The sequence below is a fragment of the Mytilus galloprovincialis genome, chromosome 12, assembly GCF_965363235.1.
Source record: "Mytilus galloprovincialis chromosome 12, xbMytGall1.hap1.1, whole genome shotgun sequence".
NCBI classification, from domain to species: Eukaryota; Metazoa; Mollusca; class Bivalvia; order Mytilida; family Mytilidae; genus Mytilus; species Mytilus galloprovincialis.
Genome location: NC_134849.1, coordinates 7662875 through 7675286, shown reverse-complemented (window position 1 = coordinate 7675286; position 12412 = coordinate 7662875). Strand labels below are relative to the sequence as shown.

General features: G+C 32.1%; 1 protein-coding gene across 7 annotated transcripts in view; it reads right to left on the bottom strand.

Annotated features, from left to right (window-relative positions):
* The window catches only part of LOC143053927 (kinesin-like protein KIF13A), a 175486-nt gene that overhangs the window by 93868 nt on the left and 69206 nt on the right, over window positions 1-12412 (bottom strand). For all 7 annotated transcript variants that reach the window (XM_076226727.1, XM_076226730.1, XM_076226731.1 and 4 more), the window contains exons 5-8: window positions 8804-8896; window positions 6621-6810; window positions 3591-3678; window positions 2499-2633 (exon numbers count right to left, since the gene is read on the bottom strand). In XM_076226727.1, coding sequence (XP_076082842.1) covers window positions 2499-2633; window positions 3591-3678; window positions 6621-6810; window positions 8804-8896 — 506 coding nt within the window. The remainder of the gene's footprint in view (window positions 1-2498; window positions 2634-3590; window positions 3679-6620; window positions 6811-8803; window positions 8897-12412) is intronic.

The window sequence follows — 12412 nt, the reverse complement described above, 5'->3', positions numbered from 1 at the left end:
GTCAAAGTTTTCTTTCAAAAGACAGGCTTAATCTCCCTATAGATATGAAACTGACGTAGAAATCTATCTGATGTCTTATCAATTAGTACTAAATAGCAAATAAAACATTGATAAGATTGAGAATTATGCTTTAAGATGTTTGAATAGTTATTAAACTCATTTTTGACTTATGTGAAATAGTAGATATTGTTTTGAAAATGAATTTAAAACATTAAGGAGATTTTATTTACATAACAATATTAATGTTCAAATGAATGAACGGCAAAAGGTTCTAACAATTAAATTTAACTAGCATGTTTTTTGTTAATGTTTTTATTCTGTATACTGATATATTATAATATTATCATGTTATTTTTAATGTTATCCCCATATGTTTTCATTGGGATTTTATGCCATTGAACTATGATAATCAATCTATTATATATTTTTTTATCAATTTGAAGACTCCCCATGGTCTGATATGTTGGTGTAAAACTTTTATAAATTACTGATATTAAATCAAACAAAAATAAATTTAGAAATAATTGTCAAAGCTAGGTACTGTGGATATGTTAATCTTTGTGGTGGGAGAAAAATTGCATTTCGACATTTCGGCAATTGCTCCTCCTATCAAAGTAACTTATATTTCTTGAAGTATTTAAATTCATGGTTTTCCAATCCCTAACATTTAAATGAGAATTGATATCTAAAGAATCCACAACTCAGAGAGATATGACTTTATATCAGATATTAACAGATTTTTTTTTATTATATAGATATCTCATTTTTATTGTAGATTCACAAAAAAAAACTTAAATCAAAACTTCCATAAATTGGCTTAACTGTGCAGTGAATATTATACATTTATTTCCCGTGCCTGGGAGAGATATGAAGATTTGTTCACCCAAGAATATTCATATTTCACGAGTGCTTTGCCCGAGGTTTGATTTTTTGAGTGTGCTCAAATCTCCCTAGGCCAAGGGAAATTAATGTTTTATTCCAATGCCTAAGCTTCATATACTATTTTAACTTCAAATATTACTTTTCATACCGGCATTTTTTTACCCGCTTGTTTTTATTACTAAACACGACATACATATTGATAAACAGTACGGATAAACATTAATTATTCAATTACTCTTTTTGTTTTAACATCTGAAATAAATTTTAACACGAAAATGATATTTGCTAAGGGTATTTAGAAAATAAGAAGTTCAAGACATTATGTACATAAACCTCGCATAACATCACACAATTTAGTCCCGACATTTCAGAGGGGAATATGGTACTCACAGGTGAATATGAAGTTTTGTTCCACGTCACATGTGAAAGTTTCAACCAATCAAATGTTGATTTCGCTATCAAAATCAAAATGCAGTGGAATAAAATCTTTTGTCTTATCATGGTGTTGTATATCTACATTGTATTTTATACCTACATGTTGTTAATTATACGGGTAGTCATACAATGAAGTTTTAAATTTAATTGATATAATTTAAAATGTATATATACCACATTGAATGTTTGTTTATGTATTGTTATAAATAAAGTAACATATATTCATGATGTATTGTTTAAAAATGGGGGGGGGGGGGGGAGAATAAACTAAGAGAAAATAAAAACCTATTAGTTTTATAAAACAGAAGTCATGGCTTCAAGACAAACAACAGTCCACTTACAAACACAAGTTACTGACAAACACAAATCCCATGTTCTGTTGTGTGCAATTCCTGTCTCAGGAGTGGTATCTGTCCTATTGCTCATGGTAAATAAAATTTGGCAAACAATCAAATGATAAAAAAATAGAATTATGGTAATCTGTGGTCATATGGGACATTGATATTCTATAATGGATAAAACTAGATTTTACAATTATGGAAATATGTCAATTACCTTGAGCATATAAAGTTTTGCCTTACAATGGGAGATAACTCAAGATAAACTGTGTAAAGGAAAATAATGTAACATCATAAATTTTGTTATGTATCAGTGACACCTTTTTTTACTTAAAGAATTTCTTTTAAGGTTGCATTTCTGTAAATACAATTCCCACAGACACTCCCTTTGTGGCTTAAACTGTGCCACTTTTACTATGAAGATTCATAAAATATTATACCCTAGAATGGGAAGTTGATATGCAATACTATTTTATTCAAAGGTGAAAACAAAGGTCTATGAGGCACTTTTCAAAATTTAAATGTCCCAAATTCGTTTTAAAGTTTAGACTCATACTAAAATTCTGTATTACCCCTACCACCACTTTAGGCCCTCTTCAGAAGTCAATTTGTACCGTAAACATATGTTTTTATACTAGTAACATTCCCAAATTATACCTCTATGAGATGAAACATATTGATCTTCTCTTGGAACCAGTATATCAACACAACAATTTATCTATGAATGTTTTATATCTCCCAAAAAGATGTGTGGTTTGAGAAACAGCTGTATTTGCAAATTGCAATCTTTAGCTTTCTGACTGTGACTAACATGATACCAATTGCACTGCAATCTTAACTCACCCCTGACGAGATATCTGTTAATGTCTGTGTTAGTATGATGTTGAAGACAGCATGCGACCGACTACTTTCATTGTTCATGTTGGTGGCAGCGACGGTTCTGGATTTGTTCCCTTCACTCATAAGGTTATCAATATCCTGTACAAAATAATCATATGCTTAGACTACATAAAGTTTGTGCAACCTTTTAATTCTCCATGTGTTATGCCAAAAGCTAAAATTCTTTAAAATATACAGTTGAGGTCATAATATTGCATCTAAATTGTATTATGTATATCAAAATAAGGAGGAATAATTTTCATATCTGCCCTGTACAGTCACAACTGTTCCTAAGTTACTGGAAAAATTCTGACAAAACATGCAAAGTGGACTGTTTCACCAGTAGGGGAGATTACCCCCTAGCTCCACCTCCAACCTGGTGGACAAGGTTCATTTGTTTAGGGTTTTCCTACTAAGGTTAACGAGTCTGATCTACCAGTTTGGTTACCATTGAAACAAGATAAATCTATGAGATTTTATCATTTGCTTATATAGCAGACCTGTAACCCCTTTTCTAATATACCTTATGGTATCATGCTTATAAATTTTATGTATGTCATGTATGATGTGGACATTCGTGAATTAATATATTGTTTGGTTACTTGTTAAATGATTTTATCTATATTCTAATTCTTAAATTTTTTATTCTATAACTCTTTTCTTGTCATATGTTGTGATGTTACACTATTGTTTCAGATAAGGTCGAAGGTTGGTACCTAATTAAATGTTTAAATCTGATGCATTTGTTTCCACCTGTCCTAAGTCAGGAATCTGATATTCAGTAGTTCTGGTTTATTGATGTGGTTCATAAGTGTTTCTCATTCTGTTTTTTATATAGATTAGACCATTAGTTTTCCCGTTTGAATGGTTTTACACTAGTCATATTTGGAGCCCTTTATAGTTTGTTGTTAAGTGTGAGCCAAGGCTCTGTGCTGAAGACCGTACTTTGACCTTTTATGATTTACTTTTAAAAATTGTGACTTTGATGGAGAGTTGTCTCACTTGTACTCATACCACATTTTCTTGTATCTATATATCCTGAAACACTGGACTTACTTCAAAAGATGCTACAGCTAGCTGTGACAAGCCATCTACATATGGTCCCAATATATTGTGTTCCCGTACTTTTAAATTCTGCTTACTTCTAAAAAATAATTACCAAATAATGTAAAAACCTTGAATCTTTGACATTTAACCTGAGAATTTGTGACATTTGTCAACATACAGCAACTTCTTTTCCTTTATTGCACAAAATATTTCTTCTTCTGAATTCAAAATTTCAGGGGAATGGCTGGGATGTCCAGTAATATGTTAATTCATTAAGACAATACATAATAGTTAACTCTGTGTGTACATAGACAAAAGCCTGTATATATATATATATATATATATATATATATATATATATATATATATATATTTCCCAATCCTCCTGTCTTAGCTTTTCGGAGACCAGCAAGTCTGAAAGACTTATTTGTTAGAGCTGACGTCTCCTCAAATAAAAGCTGTTCAATTGCAGGATGGTGCAAGTCATGTGGTAACAGACGTTGCCTGACTTGTCAACAAATACTGAATACTCAAACATTCACTTGCCACTCGACTGGGTCTGTGTACACTATATATTGCAATGTAACTTGCAAAACCCAGAATGTTGTATACCTCCTTCAATGTCGATGTGGCATGCAGTATGTTGGCGAGACAGAGCAGCCATTTAACAAACGCATGAATGGTCATCGAAGTGACTACACTTGCAAGCCCGACCTACCCGTAAGTCGTCATTTGAGATCACCTGGACACACACAAGCTGATCTCAAAAACCTTACCATCACGATCATAGACCACAACGAGGGTTGGTCGAAGGTCGACAGAGTCGCTCGGGAAAGATTTTGGATAAGAAAGTTACGGACAGTCTCCCCAGAGGGTATAAATGAAAAAACATAGAACGAGTCCCTCATTTTCCTGTGACTACCTGTTTCAAACAACGCCGGATTTAGTACTGGCTTTACAGTTCGAAATTATTTTTAAAATAACAGTTTAAATTACAGGTTTTCATTGATTCGGGATGATGTATAAGTACGTTGCCATGTTCAATTATTTTACCTCATTATACAATACTTATTTTTTCAATCATTATTAGACTGCTATTCGTTTGGGAGGCTTAAATATGTAGTTTCTGTTGTAATTGCCCTACCGTTGTCTAATTTATTCCATCCTGGATCGGTTAGGACATTTTTGATTTTTTTGTTTGAGGACTGCCCTCAATGCAGTTATAACATCTCAACTGTCACAACCTTTGGAAATCTAGAGTTGTGCCATTTCACATCGTAAATAACTATTTTTATTTTTGGCATATTTCTGTAGTCTTTGTGGTGTGTTTGGAAATTTTAAAATTGTTCCAGCGTTCGCTTAAATTGTATAAATCAAGATTTTGATAGAGTCTCAATTTGAATTGACATGATTCATTTGTCATTGTGCAATTACCGAAGAAGGATATCTGTTATCCGAAATATCTAATATTTGTATATTTTATAGTTATTTAATGGTGATGTTGTACCCTTTTTGACTTGTTATATATTATATTTTGTAGTGTACAGAATCATATTACATGATCCATCGCCCTGTAAGATTGATCGTTGACTATTTATTCAGTCATTTTATATATATATATATATATATATATATATATATATATATCTTTACAGTAAAATGCCTTGAGTGTGTAGGTAAAGGTAATAGCTTTGGTTAGCTTGTTTGTTTTCGCTGAACCTGAAATCATTATTAGGTTAGGTATACCAAACTTCATTATGAGTAGTCTAGTCCTACAGACAGATTTGTTATCTGTCCACTAGTCTACTATTTACGGGGGGATAGTATACTTAACTTAATAATGACTTCAGGGTTTAGCTAGCAAATGAATTAGTTACCTACACACTCAAGGCATTTTGCTGTAACTATACAAGGATAACATATGCTTTTTAAAAGTATCATGTCCAAAAAACTATTTGCTTTGAGCCCTCAATTATATCTTTTGCATAACAATATGAAATTAAAGACTGTTATCAATTAACTCATTTCTTTTTTCAACAATCCAAATAGAGTTATTTCCCTTTATATGTGTTTTAAAATTGACCTTTGCTTCAACCTTAAGAAGTAATAATTAAACCATTTGATGGATTAACTAATTAAACATATAGACACATTTTCAATTCATCTGACTTCTTGTGTTTTAAAGTCAATATTGGATGAAAACGCCGAAATAAAAAAAATTCTACTGACGCTTGATTAATTACTGGCCATCTAATTGTAACTAAACTTTCATTTAGCAAAGGTTCAACTCTCTGAAGTCTAAACAAAATCTAGAAACATGGAAATTAAATTGTCAAATAAAGCTGACATGGAATTAATCTTGTTTGATATTAGACAGTCTGGGCAAATAAAACATGTTCTTTCTTTTTTTCAATATTTGATTCATCAATATATTTGGACTTGCCTTACTCCTACATGGTCCAAGTAGTTATAGGGAGATACATGGAAGAACTGATATTCATTAATGGTAAATTTTGTACTAGTGGAAAAAATAATTGCATTATAATTTTTTTAATTTGTAACTTGAGACTGTTTTACAATAAAATCAAACAAGCATATGTCTTGAGTATAAGGATTCCCCACTCACACTATCATTTTGTATGTTCAGTGGACCATGAAATTGGGGTCATATTTCTTATTTGGAATTAAAATTAGAAGAACATAGCATAGTGAACATGTGTACTAAGTTTCATAATGATTGGATTTCAAAATTAATCAAAAACCACCTTGACCAAAAACTTAAACCTGTAGCAGGACAGATTGACTAACAACGAACCAACAAACAGCTTCACAGACCACAGACCAAATAACATAATGCCCTAGGTGGGTGGGCCTTACCAAACCTATGCAAAGGAATGAGTACTTTAGATTCATTATTTTAACTAAGATTACTTTCAAGAAATTAAAACTTTCAAGAAACAATATATTTATCATAGGAAATCACTACAAAGTAACATGATCAACATTGTTCCTATCCCGCAGACCTACTATAAAACCTACCCTTTTGGATCTAACAGGTCATGAACTTTCTCGTTATAGATTTCCATATATGACACTTCGACCTTGACGGCTAAACTCTCATCATCACAGTGACTGTCAATCTTAGAAAACATGGCATTACAAAGTCGTGGAATGATACCATGCCCAGTATCCTGGAATGTGCCCATCATAGTGTAGGATTTCCCTGAACCTAAAAAGAGAAAACATGGCATTACAAAGTGGTGGAATGATACCATGCCCAGTATCCTGGAATGTGCCCATCATAGTTTAGGATTTCCCTGAACCTAAAAATAGAAAACATGGTGTTACAAAGTGGTGGAATGATACCATGCCCAGTATCTTTGAATGTGCCCATCATAGTTTAGGATTTCCATGAACCTAAAATAGAAAACATGGCATTGCAAAGTCTTTGCAGTATGGGTTTTGCTCATTATTAAAAGCTATGTCGTGTAAAGTCTTTGCAGTATGGGTTTTGCTCATTACTAAAAGCTATGTGGTGTAAAGTCTTTCCAGTATGGGTTTTGCTCATTACTAAAAGCTATGTGGTGCAAAGTCTTTGCAGTATGGGTTTTGCTCATTACTAAAAGCTATGTGGTGTAAAGTCTTTCCAGTATGGGTTTTGCTCATTACTAAAAGCTATGTGGTGCAAAGTCTTTGCAGTATGGGTTTTGCTCATTATTAAAAGCTATGTCGTGTAAAGTCTTTGCAGTATGGGTTTTGCTCATTATTAAAAGCTATGTGGTGCAAAGTCTTTGCAGTATGGGTTTTGCTCATTACTAAAAGCTATGTGGTGTAAAGTCTTTCCAGTATGGGTTTTGCTCATTACTAAAAGCTATGTGGTGCAAAGTCTTTGCAGTATGGGTTTTGCTCATTACTAAAAGCTATGTGGTGTAAAGTCTTTGCAGTATGGGTTTTGCTCATTACTAAAAGCTATGTGGTGTAAAGTCTTTGCTGTATGGGTTTTGCTCATTACTAAAAGCTATGTGGTGCAAAGTCTTTGCAGTATGGGTTTTGCTCATTATTAAAGGCTATGTGGTGACCAATTATAGTTGTTAACTTCTATGTCCCTTGGTCTGTGTTCGAGAGTTGTCTATTTGGCAATTATACCAGATCTTCTTATTTTATAGTTATTCTACCTATCTATGTACTATCCAGAACATTCTAAACTTATAATAATCTTTATATATAAAGTTTTGTCTACTTTTTCATATTTATGCATCTAACATCGTCTTGAATATTTATTTGATGAATTTACATTCCTCGAACAACTTGCATCATAGAAAAAGCAAAACTAAAACTGCAATAATCCTATTCACAATATAACTTCCTTTTACTAACTCAATTATTTTATTTACAACTCTTTTCAGAAATTCAATTTAAATCTTAGTTCTGAACAATTCAATTTCAATCTAATTAAATGCAAGCTTGCAATATTTGTAGACATAATTATCCTTGGAAACAGAAAACTAGAAACAGAATTTTGTTTTTGCTTTTATGAAGAAAGTGTCAACTAGTACTGTGGATTCATTACAATTCCTTAAAATTGAGAATGGAAATGGGGAATGTGCCAAAGAGACAACAACCCGACCATAGAGCAGACAACAGCCGAAGGCCACCAATAGGTCTTCAATGCAACAAGAAATTCCCGCATCCGGAGGCATCCTTCAGCTGGCCCCAAAACAAATATATACTAGTTCAGTGATAATGAACGCCATACTAAACTCCAAATTGTACACAAGAAACTAAAAGTTAAAATAATACAAGACTAACAAAGGCCAGAGGCTCCTGACTTGGGACAGGCGCAAAAATGCGGCAGGGTTAAACATGTTTATGAGATCTCAATCCTCCCCCTATACCTCTAGCCAATGCAGAAAAGTAAACGCATAACAATACGCACATTAAAATTCAGTTCAAGAGAAGTCCTTCAATACCAATTTTCCGTGGATTTCGTGGGTAAATACAAACCTTGAATTTAAATGAAATGTTTTCCCAATTGACTTTCAATGAAATTTATGCAAAGCCACAAATTTAAGTATCCACGAAAACACTTTTTTTTCTTCAAACCACGAAAATTGGTACCAATGAAAATAAATGAATCCACAGTATTTTATAGCTAATTTGTATTTTTTATGTATGTTATAGGGTTATCCTCTTCAACTTTCCTATAATAACACAATCTTTACCTGTCTGACCATAGGCAAATATACAAGCATTGTAGCCTTCAAATGCTCTTTCCAACACATCTTTTCCAAGGGCATTAAATACATGGTCTTGTCCTGAAAAAAAAAAAAAAATAGAAATTCATAAAAAATCAAATATGCTGATTTTCTTTCATTTTTCTGCTATGTTATTATACTCTTGGATATATCATGTCAGAGTGCCTAGAAAGAACCGTAACAAAGGCAGAAAAAACTGTGTATGAATTCCAAAATAAAAAACCTCAATCGCTTGAAATTCTAACTGACTTTGCAATTACATTGTACAAATATAATATGAATGATACAGTTATCAAAATTTACATTTTCTGTTGGAGTTGCCAATTATGAAACTTAATAATGGGTGTTTTGGAAGGTTCTGTTTATGGCAGCAATGATTGATTTCTAATTTTAACCCCCATAATGTATTATCAATTGAGGGAGGTCTCATTGGGGGGTTCCGATCCCGGATCCCGCTTACTGTTTTGTCAGATTCCAGTTTCCCGCTTACACTATGGACGTAAGCAATTCTCATTTTTTTGTCATTTCCCGGGTCCCGCTAGACCTCATTTCCCATTTTCACGACACAATAATTTGACTTTCACGTGTCACGCTTACAAAAAATTGACAGTCACGCTTAGACCCCAATGAGACCCACATTGAGGACCGAGGACTTATCTCCATTTGAAAGCCTGTCCAAGGATGAATAATATCTTTTAAAACTCTTTTGTAGGAATAGATGACCTTAACTGTCTTTGGCAAAATCTTTTAGAAATTTAGATACTCAAACATCTTCAACTTCATACTTGATTTGGCCTTTTAACTTTTTTAATTTTTAGATGAAACAACATCTGTCATACAAAATTATAAACCTGATATATTTGATGAGTATTTTTTATTCTCAGTTTAGTTCATAATACAAAGATATCTATAAACATCAATATGAACAAGATCTGATTGTTTTTATATATGTACATAACTTTTATTTGGTTTTATATTTCAAAGATTGTCTTATTAATCAGAAAGTTTGTCTATAAACTTACAATAACCTTTTATTCTAGATAAAGTTACAAAACATAGACACATTAATTCTCCATACAAAGTTTTTGTTTTCTCTAAGTCTGTAAAGGGCACACATCGCATGATAGAAATTGTATAGAAACAAGTCGTGTAGGATTGATAATAAAAAGTCGTGTTTTCCCCAGGGGTTTCTTTGCATCATGGTAATGTGATGGTATATTGCTTCATTATTGTTCAATGTGATGCTATCTGAAATTATTTTCTTATTAATTGTGTTATGAATGTGATGTTGTTATTCCTAGAAACATGATGTTGAATAGCTTTTTATCATCCAGTAGCAAATTGATGAGATATTAACCCTAGATAGATCTAGAGTGACATGCACCACATTTAACAGGATAGTTCTCCAGGTAACAGTCTGCAGAAAAACATGTCACCTGAATCCCAGGCACATTATTCTGATCAGCAGGGTATTTAGTCTTACTCCTAAAAGCGGTGTGCTTACGAGGAAAGCAGCAGATACTAATTTTCTGGTCAGTGGTTTGACCGAGCCAAGTCTCAAACCCATAATCCCTCACATTCTAGGCATGCATGATTTCCTATGGTTTCAAGAGTTATTAGATCATTTAAGATGGTTATCTTCAATTTTCTACCTTCCTGGGTATATGAAATTTGATACATCCAAGAAAATACAGACACACAAACAACAAAGGATGGACCTCACACACATAAGGATAATAGATGTATTTTGACGGTCAATTTTGTAAGACATGTCATTACACTGAATAAATACAGATTCTTTATCTTATGAAAAATGAATCGTCATATTTCAATCATATGCTTTAACTATGAACACTGGAACTGATAGAACACACTGAACTTCTGACCACAATTGTCATTAATGCTAGAAATAATATCATTTTCATGACCTCTTACTATTGTGTTTTTTCTTGTTGATGGGTTTCTGTTTCACTGTTACATACAAAATCTGTCTTTTTATCAAAACTGAATGGGTATTATGGTGTAGTTTCCATGAAAGGTCAGTTCGATTCCACTGTTTTATATAATATACATTAATGGGACAATGTAATGTAAAAGCTTCAATCAAAATATATTGGTAATAAAACTTGTCAAACATCAATAACAATATCAATTATTGTCAGAGATATTATATCTAATCATTTTGTAAAACCCATTATCCACAATTCATTAGTTCTTGATAAATTATATTGAAATTATAGTCTGTACTCTATCTGCCGATTTTTTTTTCTCATCAGAATATTTATCAGCAAGGAAAATTATTTTTTCATGCCTTGATATTGCAAAAATGTGTCTGGTTTTAGATTTGCCAAATATCAATTATTTGTTAATACCATTATATTCTGAAGATTACTATTGCATCTTTCAGCAAATTAAATAAACATACAGAGTTAAGTCCCCTGATGTTGACAGAATTATTTGACAGACATGATGGACATGAGCATATTACATTCTCAATTAAAGAAGGACTTGTTTATTATTAAATTATTCAAATAACTCAAGTTAATAGCATTAACCAATATCCAGTTCTCAGGAGATGGTAAACCTATTTCTGTTATAGTAAATATCTTCTTTGTCCTGGTGAAATATTTTTTTTATTTTGTGAGCTTTACCTAAAATAGTAGTTTGCATTTGGGAATTGAGAAAATTGTGTCATTAACCTAAACTTCTATTATTAACCTCACCGATATTTTCAAGCTTTAAGTAGTGACTGTCTTTTTAGAATGGCACACATTTGATGTTTCAGACTAATAATCTACACAAGATTTGGTATATATGTGTTATCCACACTTAGGTGGAGTTAAAATTTATTTTTATTCTGAAATTTGTCTTAATTTGTCTGAATTTCTCGACAGTATAGTGTGAGCAACAAAAATTTATTATATTCGCTATTTTTCTTGATAACATTATATGGTTTTTAACTTTTATATGGTTTACAATTAATAATTCTAACCAATATCTTTTTCACTTGTATTTATTTGTGAGAGTTGTGTCTTGACAACTGTACAGTTATTTTAAAAAAAAATTACATATTTCAATTATTTCTTTATACAATTACAGAAAAAGTAAATTGTAAAAAGTAAGGGGAAATAATTCAATTTAATATTTGTGCATATTTTTGAAAATATTTCAAATAAGGGGACATAATACTTTTCGAGCTCTGTCAGTATTTCTGATAAAGTTTGCAGAACATTTTTTCTAAAGAGTGTGTTGTTATAGTGATGATTCTCTGCAAATTTCCTGATTTATAAAATGATTTTGTCTATACAGATGGAGTTCATAAATTCACACATTCTGTATGTTTTATCAGTGGTGGATCAAGCCATTTTCAATAAAAAGGGGGGGTCCAACCATATGTCCCCATTCAAATGCATAAATCATCAAACAAAAGGGGGGTTCCAATCCCCAGAACCCTACCCCTAGATCTGCCACTAATGAGCCTGTCCCTAGTCAGGAGCCTGTAGTTTAGTGGTTGTCCTTAGTTGATGTATTATATTTTTTTTCATTCATATTTTTGTTTATTAATAAGGTTATAGT